We start from the raw sequence: 18,512 nt of genomic DNA, 5'->3' as shown, positions 1-18,512 counted from the left end.
CTGTAATTGAGGAGTGCTTGAACAAAACTTGTGGATTCTCACCAGCTTGATTACATTCTTTGAAATATATAAGGTTCATCATAGGACATTAGAGGCAACTCATTCTTAGGTCCCATCCCAGCTTCAGGAACCTGTTTTTTCTTGAACTTTCCTTCTAATAAAGTTCAGAAAATAGTATTACCCATGTTTTGTTTAGTGTTGTCTAAATACTTGAATAAACATACTTGGTAGTGTTTGTGATAACATGCATATAATTTTACATTAGAAAGATCAAAGTGAGTTTGATGTAATAAAAATAATAACTCAAATGAGTGTGAATGAATGTGATAGCATACGCCAGCACCCCTGAGTCACTCAGTTCCTGACAATGTTAGGAGAGTATAAAAGCAGCAGCTAGCAGACTCTGTCCTATCAGGACTGGATATTTCTTTTTTTTTTCTATGAATTTTTTTCTATTTTCATTTTTTAAACAATCTTTTTTTTAATTTTACATGCCAATCCCTGTTTACCCTTCTTTCCCTTCTTCCTCTTCCCCCACCTTCTGCCCACTCCATCCCCATTCACTCCTCAGAGAGGGTTAGGCCTCCCATGGGGAGTCAACAAAGTCTTTTACATCATTTTGAGGTAGGACCAAGGCCCAGCCCCCTGTATGTAGGCTCAGTAAGGTATCCCTCCATAGATAGTGAGCTCCTAAAAACCTGTTCATGCAGTCACACTATTGCCTAGGGTCTTTCACTTCTTTGGTTAGTGTTACCCCAAGATATTTTATGTTATTTGTGACTATTGTGAAGGGTGATATTTCTCTGATTTCATTTTCAGGTTCTTCATCAGGGCTCCTGATTTTTTTGAGTTGATCTTATGTCCTGCCACATTACTAAATGTATTTATCAGCTGTAGGAGTTCCCTGGTAAACTTTTTGAGATCGATTGTGTATGCTATCATATCATCTGCAAATAGCAAATGTTTGGCTTCTTCTTTTCCAATTTGAATCCCGTTGATCTTCTTTTGTTGTCTTATTGCTATAGCCAGAACTTCAAGAACTATGTTGAATAGATATGGAGAGAGTGGGCAGCCTTGTCTTGTTCCTGATTTTAGGGGAGTTGTTTTGAGTGTCTCTCCATTTAATTTGATGTTGTCTGTTGGCTTGTTGTATATTGCTTTTATTATGTCTAGATATGTTTCTTGTAACCCTGATCTCTTCAAGACCTTTATCATGAACTGGTATTGGATTTTGTCAAATGCTTTTTCAGCATCTAATGAAATGATTATATGTTTTTTTTCTTTCAGTTGGTTTATATGGTAGATTACATTGATAGATTTTTGCATATTAAACCATCCCTTCATCTCTGGGATGAAGCTGACTTGATCGTGTTGGATTATTATTTTTTTTTTGATGTGTTCTTGGATTCAGTTTGATAGTATTTGGTAAATGTATCACATTTATTCATCCAGTCTTCAGTTAAAGGCCATTTAGGTTGTTTCCAAGTTATAGCTATTACAAATAATGCTGCTATGAACACAGGAGAGCATGTGCTGTTTTGATTTGCATGATTTGGGTATATGTCCAAGAATGGTATTACTGGGTCTTTAAGTAGGCTGATTCCCAATTTTCTGAGAAACCGCCATACTGATTTCCAAAGTAGCTGTTCACGTTTGCACCTCCACCAGCAATGGATGAGTGTTCGTTCCTTTTATTCCACATCCTCTCCAATATAAGCTGTCATCAGTGTTTTTTTTTTTTTTTGCCATTCTCCCAGGTGCAAGATGATATTTCAGAGTTGTTTTGATTTTTATTTCCCTGATGGGTAAGGATTCTGAACAATTCCTTAAGTGTTTTTTTTTTTTTTTTGGCCATTTGAGAGTCCATTTTTAAATTGGATTATTTGGTATTTTGATATCTAGTTCTTTGTATATTTTAGAGATCAACCCTCTCTCCGATGTGATGTGGCTGAAGGTCCTTTCCCATTCTGTAGGCTGCTGTTTTGTCTTATTTAACATGTCTTTTGCCTTCCAGAAGTTTCTCAGTTTCGGAAGGTCCCATTTATTACTTGTTGCTCTTAGTGTCTGTGCTACTGTATTTCCTGGTATTATATTCAGGAAGTGGTCTCCTGTGCCAATGCTGGATCTTTACTAAGGTTGAGAATTCATAATAAAAGCATTTATCTCCTCTAAAAAGTAGTTTTCTTTTACTGTGAGCTCTTTTCATGATACCTTCCTCTGAGAAATGATGTGGGAGAGACAGACATTCTGAAGACAGTACGTCCTGTTGATTAAACAATCTGTTCAGAAAGGAAGGTTTGCTAGAGTAACTGCCATTGCAGCCCTCCTTTGTGTTCATGGAGCTTATGATACAGACCCGGATGATAGGTGGGGACTGTTTATCTTTGTGTATGTTTTACCCTTTTTCTTTTCTTTTAGGAACTTTGAAATTTTGCCTTGTGATTCTTAATCAGCCTTTGGACACATGCTTTCGTCATCTTTGGAAAAAAGGTAATCTTAATTCGCATTTAATGTCTTTGAGACTGAATAACATGACTGGCACCCAATTCTATATCTCCCCCCTCAAACAAACAGGCAAGCCCCCCCCAAAAAAACCAAACAGACAAACAAACAAATCAAAAGAGAAAAACACAGCACACCCAGTTCATTAAAACATAAAGTCAGAAACTGTATGGTATATAAATAATGACCAATAAGACAAAAACATGCCCAAACAAAGCAATATGAGACAAAATTTCTGTAGAAATAACATTGAGTTTGGTTTGTCTTAGCCGTCTACTGCTCATCATGAGACCTACGTTTAAGTGTGCTTAATACACACAGTGAGCCTCCACTGGTGAAAACTTGGTTTTCCTTTGTGAGCTGATGCCAACTGAAGATACCTGTTGGGTTAGGGATGAAAGCTTGCATCTTCTTGTACCTCTTAGTGCTGGGGCCCCATCTGGTTTAAACCAATGTAAGTCCTATGCATTCTTTCTTTTTAATTTAAAAAGATTAAAATAATATTGCATCATTTCTCCCCTCCTCCTTTTTTACCTTCAACCTCTTCCAAGCCAACTTCCTTTCTAATTCATGATTTCTTTTTTTTTGAATTGCATATTGAATCCCAGCCCATTCTAGTGCACATTGCACTTCCCTCAGGCCATTGCCAAAGCCTTTCCAATGCAATGACCCAGTAGCCTGGCCTGGCTTCATTCTGGGAATCTTAAAGTGTATTCACTGAGCTTCTTCTGTCCAGGTGCTGTTTTCTTATAGACTTTCTCTGCCCGAGGATTGGAGCTTTGGGTCATTCATCTGGGTTATATCTCATCAAAGGGACTTCCCTGCGAACTGCCTCACACCTTGTCCTCCTTCTCTCAGCTGGTACATTTAGCTGCAGGAGGAAGAGGGCAGGTAGCAGCGCTTCTTCTTCAGCTCAAATGTACACAACTAGAAACTTCTGAAGTTTCTGTCTCTGAGTTCTTCGCATCAGAACTTGGTACTGTATATGGCATGTGGTGGACTAGCAAAGAAAGTTCTCTGTTCCTTATCCCTTTTTGCCATGCATGCCTGCATCATGTTATTTGTCTGTTTCTCAGTGTATGTCATTCCTTGCTTTTGTGTGTCTTTGTGTTCCCGACTGTTCATGCAATGGAAATGATTACTTAATACTTAATTGCTTATGGTATTCAGAAACTTTATTGTTTTCATTCAACTACCGATGCCAAATAGTATCTTATACTTAATTTAACTGCTACCAAATCGTGGTTGTGTATCATAGCTCTACAATATTAATTTAGTAAAATTAATTTAGTAAAATGTAAGCCATGTAAATTCATAGTCCAAGAGCTAGTATCTTAATAAAAGTTACACTTAGCATTATATAGTAGTCCTAAAGCTGATATTTTTTGTTCAATATGTTTTTTTATTGATATTTATTGAGCTCTACATTTTTCTGTGCTCTCCTCCCTGCCTCTCCCTTTCAATCCCTTCCCAAGGTCCCCGTGCTCCCAATTTGCTCAGGAAATGATATTTTTAGGGAGACTTATTTGTTTGTTTGTTTGTTTGTTTAGGGATAAAAGGGAGGATGTTAGGAAAGAAATGGCTTCATAGAGTTGTCCTTGAATCTCCACATGTATACTGCGGCATATGTCCTCCAAATCTAATGAGCAAATAAACAATTAATGGCCACTGAGGGAGCAAGAATTGGTTTTCTTCAGGGACAAGTTCCCTGATAGACAATACAGTTCCAAATGGTCAGCTTAAACACATATACATATATGTAATAAATATAGAAGAATCAGGATATAAATATTAAAAGTTATACAATATTTTAAAGGAAAATGTATTCAAAAAGGTTATTGTATTTCAGATGTTACTATTAGGAAAGTGAAAAGACGACCCACATATGAAAAGAATTATTTGCTAACTTTGTATCTGAATGAGACAGTGTCTTAGTTACTTTTCTGTTGTTGTAACCCAGGCAATTTATAGAAGAAAGAGTTTATTGAGGATTTATAGTTTCAGAAGGTGAGTCCTTGGCCATGATGGCTAGGAGTATGGCAGCAAGCAGGTAGACATAATGCTGAAGCCATAGGAGTTATTTAAGAGCTCACATCTTGAGACAGCACCCATAGACAGAGAGAGAAAGAGAGACAGAGAAAGCTAACTGGAAATGGTGTGGGATTTTCAAACCTCAGAGCCCATGCTTCTCCAAGAAAGCTGTAGCTAGTAATCCTTAGAAGCAGTTCTACCAACTGAGAACCCAATATTCAAATTCTGAGCAGAGGGGGCCATTTCATTCAAACTTACACAGATGAAAACATGCCTAGAGCATATGAAGAACTCTTACAGTTGAATAATGAGAGCAAGATGTGATCCACTTTTAAAAAAAAAAGCTTGACAAAGAATCTGAGTAGACATTTGCCATGGAAAATATGAAAATGCCCAAGTTGTTCATGCTCATGAAAAGATGGTCAGCACTGTAGCTGTCTGGATGGCTGTGAGATACCATGTCACACATACTAAATTCTGTTGAAGATAAGAGCTGGAGATTGTTGAAAAGTCAGCACTCATATACACTGCTGATAGGAATGTCAGTGGTGGAGTAACTTTTGAAAACCACTTGAAAGTTCCTTGGAGTTATCACTTGACCTTTTTCTATTCCAAGATTCAAGCACAAGAGACATGAGAGTACATGTTCACATGAACATCCATATTGTTCAACTACAATAAAACAATAAGGCACAATTTTTAACAATGTTAAAAAAATAATGAAACTTGAACATAGTCATCTAAGTGAGGGGATTCAGGCACAAAAGTCATCTTTCAACTCAATTACAATTAAATACCCCACAATGGCAAATCTACAGAGATAGGAAATACATTCATGCATGCTCAAGACCATGGGGTAGGGAATTAGAGAGTTATTTAATGTTACTTTCATATTGATAAAATGTTCATAAGCCAATTTTTATGGTAGTTGCCATTTTTTAAAATTTCTAAAAAGATGGATGATCTTTTTTTGCCTGTGTGTTGTTTTGTGTATATAAATTATATTTTAGTAGGGTGTTCTAAAACAGAGCAATAGGCAGTAGGCAGTAGGCAATAAAACATGGTATAATCTCTTCTAGTCTTTCATAACAGTGAGATGCTTGCTTCCTTATGAGAGTTAGCATGTCATGGCATGAAGACTCTGTCTTCACTTTTGGGGATATTCTTGCAGCAAATTTCTCAAATATATCATGTGGTCATAGCAGAGAACTTTGGACTCGGATGATATGGAGAGGTGATCTGAAATCCGTATTTCCAATAGACTTGTTTGCTGGTTTATTTATTTATTCATTAAATAATACTGTTCTGGTATAATTTGCAAACAAGTGCTTTAGATTTGAACAGGTCATAGTTTAATTCTTATTTTAAGCACACCTCTTACTAGCTGGTAAAATAATACCTTGATAGGCTTAGATTGTAGCTCAACTAAAATTCCAAAGAACACCAGATGTTATCTGTCTCTTATGCAAGAAAAAATAACATTTGTAATATTATATTTGAAATGTTCTCTTTTGTTTTCTGAATACTTCCTTCACCCCATCTTCATATAAAGGTTGGTGCTTCACTGTCAGACTTTATTTCCTACCTAATGGTCAAATTTGGTTCTTTAACATTTACAGTAAGAACTACTTCTTTGGACATATTTTTGGAGCATTAGAAAGTCTAGTACTGCATGAAAGAAAAGACTTGGTATAGAAGAAGTATGTTTTTTTTTTTCATAGCATGATAGATTTAGGAAGGTAGAAATGTCTGTCGTTACTGGTTTTTGTGTACTTCCCGGTTCTTAATATTTATTGTTTTAATTCTCAGATCAAAGATTGACTTTAGTTTACTTTAATTAGACCATTCTTGTTTGAAATATTTTTTACTAAGGGTAATCTTTCTGTGGAAGAGTGTGAGAGGCATTCATTATGAGCATTAAAATCTTAATTAAAGAAACTAAATCTGAGGGAGTTTATCTTCTTGATTTAAGCAAAATGTTTCAAGAAAAGGAAATATCCTTAGGAGCCTGCCACTACAAAGTCCTTAAGCCTCTTGTCTGATGTTATGCTGTGAATTAGTGATCATTCAAAATGCTTATTAAGTTACTAAATAGATGAGCTGTAGATCTTGCGTATCTGGGATTACACAGGAGAAAGACAAGATCCTTTCCTTGAAGGAATTTGTAGTTATGGTGCCCGTCCAAAGGGATTTACACAGCACTTGGGACTTGATCAATGAATTGGCCAGGATTATGGAAAGGGAATTTGAAAGGTATGAAACAAAGGCTCTTCCCTTAAGTATTTATAATCTGTAATGCAAATGGGACCCCTGTATGCCAGCAATGTTGTATAATGGTGCCTATGGACTACTAGAATTCTAAGAGGGACTTTGGGGATGGACACCTATGTGGATACACACATGTTAGGTGTCCATTCGAAAACTTCCACAGGCAGAAATGTCATTGCTGATAATGAATTGAAAGGAAATAAAAAAGTAATGTTTCAAAATGAAAAAGAAAAAAAACAAAAAATCACCAGTGATATGTAAATTCTTTATTTTATTATGATGTATGTAAGAGAATGGCTGCTACATACCAAAGTTAGGAATCCTGACTGATGCCAGCCACAGCAGTCCCCTCTCTTGCCTAGTGTATTATAAAGAAAATTTCACCTTAGGCTTTGGTTGATATCACAAGCTTGGGGACTTGTTTGCAAGACCAGAAAAGCCTATAAGCCAGAAAGCATCCAGATTATATAAAGAATATTTTATAATATTAAAGTAAATATTCCTCTAGGATTAAGAAGTCTGTTTTGTGAAGAGAGACAGAAATGCAATGAAAATATAATAAAATACTGTAGGTCAGAGAATGCTAGAAACAACCCATAACCTCAGTCTTACATTCCACATTTGAGCAATAGAACAGTCTTCGAATCATAACAACCTGAGCAAATTCCATTTGAAATGTCTGTTCTTAACCAAAACTTGTGCTGTGTCTTTCTATGAGTAGCAGAGGTAATGTGTGGAGGAGTGTACTTAGCACCTTTGCCATTATCTGTTGAAAACACATTTTGTTTGGTGTACAGTTGCCTTATGCAGGATGCTGGTTCATTCATGTGTACTAAACTGCACTCAGGTTTCTGTGAGTACTTTATTATACTAATGCAATTTGTTTTAGCTGGCTCTTACATCATTTAGTGCTTAAAAATATGACTCTTACACTTAGCCAATTTTTGTATTTCTTTATTTTGTGTGTGTGTGCACATATGCACGTGGCAGTACCTGTGGAGGTCAGAGGACAACCAGAGTAGTTTACTCCTTTCACCATGTGGATTTCTGGCATCAAACTTAGACTGTCGGGCATGGTGGCAAACAAACTTACTGCCAAGTCATCTTGCTAGCACAGTGTAGTTAGGTCAAAATAACTTTTTAAAATTTTTTACGTATTTCCTGTATGTACAACATTTTGTCCCTTTCTTTTTTTCCATCTCTTCCCATCCCACCCCTATTCATGGCCTCTTTGTACATTTTTTTAAAGATACATACTTCTTAAAATATATTTGTTAACAATATATAAGTTGATATAGAGACTTGATAGATAGTCCCATACATGATAAAATAATATAATGTTAATATGTAACCTGTATATACTGTGACACACACACAATTTGCTCTGAATGCAGTCTGAAACCCTGGCTCAAAAATTAAGATGGAGAGAGATCAATAAAGATCCCAGACATAGACCTCTGCCTTCTACACACAGGAACACGTTTGTACATATTTACATACACAAAGGAGTACATGCATGCACTTCATGTGCACATACCTCACATACCTGTGCCTGTGCTTGTGCACACTCACACACACACACAAGATAGAAATAGCCATTTTAGAGAATAAAATAATTCAAATGAATTTCAACATAAGAAAGGATGATAAATTACCTTAATTGTGCAATTGCAAGTTAATGCAAGATGTTATTTCCCTGTGATTACACTGACAGACATGGGAGAACAAGTGAATCCTGCTGGAGCATAGGAGACAGGCCCAGCTCCTAGCTGCTGGCAGGTGCAAATAATTGTTCTTTCTTTCTTGGACATATTTTAACATGAAAACCAGCCTTTCATTTTACAATCTCAGCTGCTATAATTCTCTGGATTAATTGAAATATGAGTCAGTACATGGGAAAACATTTGCTTGTATTTGTATGTGTGTATAAAATAAAAATAAAAGGACATTCACTGTAGCTTTTTAATAGAGGAAGAAATTGAAAAACAAAGAAATGCCTATGTGTTATTGAATAGTACCATACATATAGTAAAAACTATGTTATAGAATGTCATGCCATTTTGAAAAAATATATATACCCTATATACAGGGTTATCAGCAAGATATTGTTTATGGGAAAATAAACAAAGATACAAAAACATTCCTTTTAGTTTTCTCACCTTTTCTAAAACAAAGGCACCAAAGGATCCATTTCTATGAATGTGTTAGTGTTGTGTGAATGTGAAAATTTATGTGTGTATGTAACAAGGGGCAGCTTACATTGCAGTATTTATCTTGGAAAAGGTTGAGTGGGAAAAAAAAGAACTGTTTGTGAGCATAGCGAGGAGAGAGAACAAGCAAAAAGGAGAGTGAAATGTAGCATATTTAAAAATATTTACAATGTGAACAGATTTGTAAATGTTTTGCCACATTTACGTAAACTAGTGGGAACAAGCAGACATTGCTAGTCTATATCTCACAAAAATGACTTCTAGCTCAGTTAATCATAAAAGATGTAGGTCAGTTCATTCTGATCAATGACACATCCACCAGAAAGTCATTACTGAAATTCTAAGCGTATATGCAAAACTCATGTGCAGTCAGTTTCATAAAGCAAAGACTACTAGGCATTAAGCCGTGGAAAATCCGATACAGTAATAGTATGTGAGTTCAATACTCCACTTTCACCACAGTTCAGGTGATGTAGACAAAAATAAACAGAAAGAAAACAGTAGTATTAAATGTTGTCATAGACCAAAATTCACATAATGCTGGCTATAGAATATTTCACTGAGGCAAGGCAGAATATACATTCTTCTCAGCAGCCCATGGAAATTTCTCTAAATATGTCACATGTAGGGACTTAAAGCAACTCTCAACAAATTTAGGAAATTTTAAATAAATATTTGTATCTTAATCTGACCACAAGAGAATAAAAATAGACAGGAAGACCAATGGAATTGTATTGAAGACCTGGATATCAATCCACACACATTGATATGGATATCAATCCATATCAGTAGCAAAAGAAATTCAAGTAGTCTAGTAGATATTTATTTTTGTCTACTCTCATATTTTCTCTGGATCAAGAATCAAGAGAATTTCACCACAGGTGGTTGTGTCTGGTGACCTCTCAATGACATGCACTCAATATGTTGGCTTCTGCTTTCCTTCTTCCATTGTATACCTTTAGCTCCCTTGTTGAAAATTAGGTGTTCATAGGTTTGTGGATTAATATCCGGGTCTTCTATTCGATTCCATAGGTCGACTTCTCTGGTCTTATGCCAATAACAAGCTGTTTTCAATACTGTAGCTCTGTAATAGAGTTTGAAGTCAGGGATGGTATGGCCTCCAGAAGTTCCTTTATTGTATAAGATTGTTTGGGCTATCCTGGGTTTTTTTGTTTTGCCTTATAAAATTGATAATTGAAGTTGTTTGATGGGATTTTGATGGGGATTGCATTGAATCTATAGATTGCTTTTGATATAAGTGTCATTTTTAGTATGTTGATTCTCCCAATCCAAGAGCAGGGGATGTCTTTCCATTTTCTGGTATCCTCCTCAATTTCTTTCTTCAAAGACTTAAAGTTCTTGTCAAATAGGTCTTTCACTTCCTTGGATAGAGTAGCCCCAACGTATGTTATGCTATTTGTGGCTATTGTGAAAGGTGATGTTTCTCTGATTTCCCTCTCTGCTTCTTTATCCTTTGTGTATAGGAGGGCAACCGATTTTTTGGTGTTGATCTTGTATCCTGCCACATTACTAAAGGTGTTTATCAGCTGTTGGAGTTCTTTGGTAGAGTTTTTGGGGTCACTTATGTACACTATCATATCGTCTGCAAATAACGAAAGTTTAACTTCATCCTTTCCAATTCGAATTCCAATGATCCCCTTATGTTGTCTTATTGCTATTGCTGGATCTTCAAGCACTATATTGAAGAAGTATGGAGAGAGTGGACAGCTTTGTCACGTTCCTGATTTTAGTGGAAAGGCTTTGAGTTTCTCTCCATTCAGTTTGATGTTAGCTGTCGGCTTGCTGTATATTGCTTTTATTATATTTAGGTATGATCCTTGTATCCCCAGTCTCTCCAACACCTTTATCATAAATGGGTGTTGAATTTTGTCAAATGCTTTTTCAGCATCTAGTGAGATGATCATATGGTTTTTTTCTTTCAGTTTATTTATATGATGGATTACATTGATAGATTTGCGTATGTTGAACCAGTCCTGCATCTCTAGGATGAAGCCTACTTGATCGTAATGGATAATTTTTCTAATGTGTTCTTGGATTCAGTTTGCCAGTATTTTATTGAGAATTTTCGCATCAATGTTCATGAGTGAGATTTGTCTGTAATTCTCTATCTTGGTTGTGTCTTTGTGTGGTTTTGGTATCAGAGTAACTGTAGCTTCATAACAGGAGTTTGGCAATGACTCTTCTGTTTCTATATTGTGGAATACATTAAGGAGTACAGGTATTAGCTCTTCCTGGATGTTCTGGTAGAATTCTGCATTGAAACCATCTGGTCCTGGGCTTTTTTTGGTTGGGAGATTTTTCATAACAACTTCTAATTCTTTGCAACTAATAAGTCTATTTAGATTGTTCACCTGTTCTTGATTCAACTTTGGTATATGGTACTTATCTAAAAAAAGTCCGTTTCATTTACATTTTTCAACTTTGTGCCATATAAACTTTCGTAGTAAGTACTAATGATTCTCTGAATTTCCTCTGTGTCTGTGGTTATGTCCCCCTTTTCATTTCTGATCTTATTAATTTGAATGTTCTCTCTCTGCCGTTTGATTAGTTTGGATAGGGGTTTGTCGGTCTTGTTTATTTTCTCCAAGAACCAGCTTTTTGATTCATTGATTCTTTGAATTGTTTTCTGTGTTTCTATTTTGTTGACTTCAGCCCTCAGTTTGATTATTTCCAGTCTTCTACTCCTCCTGGATTAATCAGCTTCTTTTTTTTCTAGAGCTTTCAAGTGTGCTGTTAAATCTCCAATGTGTGCTTTTTCCGTTTTCTTTAATTGGACACTTAGTACTGTGAACTTTCCTCTTAGCACTGCTTTCATGGTATCCCATAGGTTTGAGTATGTTGTGTCTTTATTTTCATTAAATTCAAGGAAGACTTTAATTTCTTTCTTTATTTCTTCCTTGACCCAGGGGTGATTTAGTAGTTGACTGTTCAACTTCCATGAGTTTGTTGGGGGTAGCATTGTTGTTGAATTCTAGCTTTAATTCACGGTGATCTGACACGACACAGGTGGTTACTAATATTTTTTTGTATCTGTGGAAGTTTGCTTTGTTACCGAGTATGTGGTCAATTTTTTAGAAGGTTCCATGAACTGCAGAGAAGAAGGTGTATTCTTTCCTATTTGGGTGGAGTGTTCTATAGATGTCTGTTAAGTCCATTTGATTCAATACCTCCATTAATTCTCTTATTTCTCTGTTAGGTTTCTGTCTGATTGACCTGTCCATTGTTGAGAGAGGTGTGTTGAAGTCTCCTACTATTAGTGTGTGTAGTTTGATGACTGCCTTGAGTTCTAGAAGAGTTTCTTTTACATATGTGGGTGCCTTTATATTAGGGGCATAGATATTCAGGATTGAGACTTCTTCCTTATGAATTGTTCCTGTTATGAGTATGAAATGTCCATCTCCATCTCTTCTGATTGATTTTAGTTTGAAGTTGATTTTGTTAGATATTAGAATGGCCACACCTGCTTGTTTCTTAGGTCCATTTGTTTGGAAAACCTTTTCCCAACCCTTTACTCTGAGTAGGTGTCTGTCTTTGTGGTTCAGGTGCGTTTCTTGTAAACAGCAGAATGTTGGATCTTGTTTTCGTATCCATTCTCTAAGTCTGTGTCTTTTTATAGGTGAATTGAGTCCATTGATATTAAGTGATACTAATGACCAATTTTTGTTGACTCAGGTCATTTTTTTGGGTAGTAGAGTGTATGTGTTTTCCTTCTTTGAGTTGCGCTTGTGAAGGGTCACTAGATGTCTGAGTTATTGTAGGCTCTGTTGGGAATGTTGGATTCCTTGGGTTGTGATTTTCCTTCTAATATTCTCTGTAAGGCTGGATTTGTAGCTATGTATTGTTTAAATTTGTTTTTATCCTGGAATATTTTGTTTTCTCCATTGATAGTGAACAATAGCTTGGCTGAGTATAGTAGTCTGGGCTTGCATCCAAGGTCTCTTAGTTTCTGTAGTACCTCTATCCAAGACCTTCTGGCTTTCATTGTTTCCATAGAGAAGTCCAGTGTAAGTCTGATAGGTTTACCTTTATAAATTACTTGACCTTTTTCCTTTGCAGCTCTTAATATCCTTTCTTTAATCTAAATGCTTTGTGTTTTGATTATTATATGGTGAGGGGATGTTTTTTTCTGATCCAGTCTATTCGGTGTTCTGTATGCTTCTTGAACCTTCATAGGAATATTGTTCTTTAGTTTGGGAAAGTTTTCTTCTATAATTTTGTTGAATATATCTTCTGGACCTTTGATCTGCAATTCTCCTTTTTCTACCCCTATTGTTCTTAGATTTGGTTTTTTCATTATGTCCCAGATTTTCTGAATGTTTTGTGATGAGAATTTGTTGGATTTGCTGTTTTCTTTGGTCAAAGCATTTATTTTCTCTATGGTGTCTTCATAATCTGAGATTTGTTCTTCTATCTCTTGTATTCTATTTGTTATGCTTGTTCCTGAAGTCTCTGTTTGTTTACCTAGATTTTCCATATCCAGCCGGCCCTCGGTTTGTGTTTTCTTCATTGTGTCCATTTCAGTTTTCAATTCTTGAACTGATTCCATTACCTGTTTGATTGTTTTTTCTTGGTTTCCTAGGGTATCGTTTACGAATTTACTCATTTCTTCAATCTTTTTGTTATATTTCTCTTCCAATTTCTTTACTCATTTCTTCAATCTTTTTGTTTTATTTCTCTTCTATTTCTTTAAGTGAGTTATTCATACCCTGTTTAAGAGACTCTATTGCTTTCATAATGACACTGTTTTCCACGTCTTCCGGAATAGGGTGTTCAGTTCCTTCTGTCGTAAGATTGCTGGGATCTGGTGTTTTCATGTTGTTTTTCAGATTGTTGGAGGAATTCTTGCCTTGGCTCTTGCCCATCTCTTCCTTCAGATGCTCTCCAATGGCTCTTCCCTTGGCTGGGTCTTCTGCTACAGGATTAGTGCCCCTTGCTGGCCAGGAATCACTTTGCCTGCAGTCCTACCTTGCTGCAGGCAGGCTGTTAAAACAAAGGAACTCTCTCCTGTTTGCACTCACCGCCTGTCCAGGCTGAGGCGCCCAGCCAGGCTGAGTTGGAGGAATTTAAGCCCTGAAAAAGGGAGAGAGGAAGGGAAGGGGTTCCTGGCTGAAAGCGGAGATGGGGTAGGAGGAGAGAGGGTTTAGCTGGGGGAAGCTGCCCCTTCGGAATACCCAGGGAGATAACGATGGCGGGAAAATTGTATGTTCCTTTTCCGGGCTTCTGTGGCAGGTCAGGAGCACACTTACCCCTCCATTGTATCTTCTGCTACAGGATCAGTACCACTTGCTGCTCTACCATTATCTTTATATTTGAAAACTGACAGAGTCTTCTTCCTTACAACTGTTGTTTATGCTTGCTAGGGCCAGAGGCTGCAGCAGAAAGCTGTGAAACTTTTTAAAGAGAATTTGTAAATAAATCTGCCTACTTTGCCTAAGGTATTTTGAGTTAGGACTCTTTTCTAGTCCATTAAAATTTAAAATATAATTTCAGTCTCTTGGTATACTGTCTTCACTGTGAAATCTTTACACAGAAATCACATCCACCATGAAAACTGATAGGACTTCTGTTTTGCAGCTTTATTTGCAACCAACCCGTTTCTTTTTTTTTTTATGAAAAAATATTTCCTAATTGTCAAAACAGGTAACATATGCAAGAGTTGATGACTGAACAGTGGGGGTTGTGCCTGAGGGAGCTTTACAGAAGAATACAGTGTTAAAAGGAGCTCATCGGGACAGACCTGAGAGGAAACTGCTCTAGATAGAGAACAGAACATAGACAAAAAGACTACTAGCTTGGCATCTAAAGAAGGAAAAATGGAAAATATCCCAGTATTCAGAGATGAATGTCACAGTGCTGGTAACGTGCTGTGCAAATGATTAGTACTCATTGCTTGTAAGTAGAAAAATGGGTGGAATAGGAAGAGGCACACACTGGGCATCTTCCTCCACCTTTCCTGTTTTGTCTTTCTAAATTTTCTTTTACTATATTTTTTGCATTTTTACTGCAATCTCCCTCCTTCCTACTCTTTCAGTCCCTCCCTCCTCCACTATGCCCCCCCCCCCCAATCCACTCCTCCTCCATTTCTCACCAGAAAAAGGCAGGCCTCCCTTGGATCCATTTCTTACATTCATTTTTTAATTTTAAGTGAAGATTCTTTTCTCTGTGGGTTCCAAGAACATTTTGCTTTGAATTAGGGAAAGAAAGAATCTCTTGGAAACTGAGTTTTGATATAAAACTTTTAAAGATCACCATCATTGTAAAATTGTTAGGATTTTGAAATTAGTCTCCAGGAAAATGTGTAAGACTTTGGAACTGCTTAGGAGTTCATACAGTTTACCTCTTGAGAGGAAATACCGTTTGGGAATAAGAAAAACTGAAGTTATGAACAATTCATTTTGTACATAGGACATTTGTTACAGTAAGCCTCATGTCACTAATGAGATTTGCTCAGGAGAATAGTCAATTTAGATGTAAATTTCATTGGTAATATGTATTTTCAGTTTACCAAAACTTCAGTAACTATACATGACTGAAATGGTACCTTTTATTTTACTTACTTTGATTTCTTTTTTGAGCATTTTGATACTATACATTTATTTTTAAGGTTTCGTCTCTGTACTTTGTTTCATTTGGAATAAATTTAAATGATGCTGTGTTTTAAATATTGTTTCTCATGTATTCATTTCGAAAATGTAGAATTGTGATTAATTTTTTTTTATGTAGGTGAAGAAAGCCCGATTTCAAGAGTGACTCTCATTCCATACTGAATAAATAAACCATACAAGAGTGCTTACTTAGGAAAATTGTCAATCCTCTTACAGTTCTTTAAAGATTTTACATAGTGTTCAAACACATACAAACCATTTAAAGTATAATTTTATGTGGAGAAATTTTTACAAAATTATATTAGTCTGCAGAAAATGGTTTTCCAACGAAATGAGTTGATCCAGCATACATAATTATATATATACATATGTGTGTGTGTGTGTGTGTGTGTGTGTGTGTGTGTGTGTGTATGTGTGTTATAATATAGGCAGGACAAATAATTTATGTTGATTTCTTCTATATTACTTATTTATATTAAATATTTTTGGATTTTTCACTTGGTTTCGAAAAGCCCTCTTGGTCTGTTTTTGTCTCAAATATTACTCAATGGTTCTACATCTCAGAAGGCATTCATCATAATAATTTGAACATCTAGTTAATGGCATTAGAATGAATTATACATATTGACCTATTCAGTTATCTGTTTAACATATATATTAGCCAAGGTAAATAGAAGACACACAGATTCCTATCTGATGTCCTCCAGTGGATTTATATGTGTTTTCCTAGACCCTAAGATTCACTAGTAACTTTGTTATTCTCTGATAAGACCCACATTTATTGGCTAGTGTTGACTTTGTCGCTATCCACAATATTCACGATCACCACTCACGGGTCGTAGAGTTATGGCATCATAAATAAGGGTGCACAGAAGAAAGAAGATAGAGCACATGGTTTATTTTCATGCATTTTTAGCTATCAACTAAATCACTGCTGTCAGAGGAAAGTGGAATTTAATGGTCATCCTTAACAAGTTTAGAGGAAAATCTGTGCACTTTTACTTCTGCCGTGTTGTATTTTGTGGTTACATCACATTTGATTGATAATAATGATGATTCAATAATGATGTTTTATCATTGAAGATTGGGCATGGGGGAGTTTTTTATTTAATCCTTCCAAGCTACTAACGGTTTGACAAGGGTGAGAGACACTGACTGATGCCTCACAGAGGCTGCATTTGATGTTTTCAGGGAAGGGATGGAGGAAAGTCACAAATATCTCCAGTCTAATTCAGACCCTGGCGGGTAATGTTTGCATCTTGCAATATGTTTATTGGACCTCTGTCCAGTTTCATTTCGCATGCATGTGTTGAGGATGAGAAATGCAAACAGTTAGGATTATATAAGGTATATATTTTATTCAGTATCTCTTTTTATTAAAAGTGCCTCTTTATTAAAAATATTACTTTAATTTTGTTTTACGTGGAAAATCCTCATCTTCCAAGACTCATCAAATGTGAGAAATCTCGGAATCCTTTGAGCAGATACAGTAGGAGATTGTGCTTTTTCAGATGAGCTGTGTCGCTGTTGCTGCCAGGCCTTCTCTCTGCTCAGGAGCACCCCTCCCACCTGTCATGTGTACATGCATAGCATCCCTCCTGGCTCATTCCCCTACTGCTCCTCAGGTTATTTCTTTCGTACATGGAAAGCCAATCAACACTGACGTTTGGCTATGAAGTGTTTCGGTGATGTCTTCTAACAGGTTTAAATGGAATAAATCTGTAACTGCCTCATTTTGACTAATTCATAGGGCGATAATACAGTGGGCAAATGACTGTTTAGAGATTGTTTTTAAGGAAGTGAATCTTCACTTTATCTACTGAAAATGAAATCAGTCCCAAGAAAGTCCACAGAACTCTGTTATACTTGCGGTTTGGGTATATGTTAACAAGTTTTCTTGTGTTACATGTACAGCTAGGGTAAAAAGGAAAAACAAATGGATGCTCAGCATGGACTGGTAAACGTATTGATAGTGATTCATGTATGATTCTGCTGATAACTTTTATCGGAAATATAATAGGAATAGTTAAACTCAAGCACAACCAGACATATTTCCCTTTTCAGTAGGGAAAGGTATAAACTTGTAGTCACTGCTTAGAGATTTTGAACTGATTTTAGATAATTACAATTACAAATGATCCCTTGCCCCATGGCGGCTAGAGTACCTGTTAAGCATGCTCATGTGGCTGGTGAGCCTTGCTGTTTCCATAGCTTGGACAGCCACACGACTGACTCTTCATCAGTCCATTTCCCCACAGCAGCCACCCAGAGCATTGCTGAAGTACGTTAATGTTGTGTATTCTTGATAAAAAAATTATTTGAGTAAGCTTTTGTCCTAAGTTTAGAGAGCCTTATTATTGCTTAAGACTAGTAAAGAATATCTAGCCATCACTGCATTAATCTGAGTAGATATAACTAGTATTAGCTGTGCACTAATAGCTGAGATCTTCCCATGGAACCTCTTGTTTATTGATGGGAAATGAGGAAGATGAAGATCATTAAAAATAACTATAAAAGCCGAGTCATGGTGGTGCACACCTTTAATCCCTGTACTCGGGAGGCAGAGGCAAATGGATCCTTGTGAGTTTGATTCTGGCCAGGTTTACAGAGCAAGTTCCAGGACAGCCAGGGGTACAATAAGAAACTATCTTGAAAAAAAACAAAAACAAAAACAAAAAAGCCATAGGAACATATGTAGAGGAAGTAAGGTTAGGTAAAATACAAAGGTGATCAGGGTATGCTTTCCACAAAGGTCACATTTAAGTTAGTCTTCACAGTGGAGGAATCTAGCCAGACAAATCTGAAAAACAAGACCCCCCCCCCTTTACCTCCCATAACCCTTGCCATGAATTCATGGGAGCAAAGGCCTGGAAAG

General features: G+C 36.4%; 1 protein-coding gene across 2 annotated transcripts in view; it reads left to right on the top strand.

Annotated features, from left to right (window-relative positions):
• Tpk1 (thiamin pyrophosphokinase 1) overlaps positions 1-18,512 on the top strand; it is a 330,187-nt gene that overhangs the window by 61,132 nt on the left and 250,543 nt on the right. The window contains exon 3 of one of the 2 annotated variants that reach the window (XM_085683894.2): positions 2,419-2,490. The exons of the other annotated variant lie outside the window; for it this stretch is intronic. Within the exon in view, the coding sequence (XP_085540020.1) occupies positions 2,419-2,490 (72 nt within the window). The remainder of the gene's footprint in view (positions 1-2,418; positions 2,491-18,512) is intronic. 2 annotated transcript variants of the gene reach the window in all.

This window comes from Myodes glareolus, chromosome 25 (genome assembly GCF_982192425.1).
Source record: "Myodes glareolus chromosome 25, mMyoGla1.1, whole genome shotgun sequence".
NCBI lineage: Eukaryota > Metazoa > Chordata > Mammalia > Rodentia > Cricetidae > Myodes > Myodes glareolus.
The sequence above is the reverse complement of the archived record's forward strand: the minus strand, read 5'-3'. Positions and strand labels throughout refer to the sequence as shown.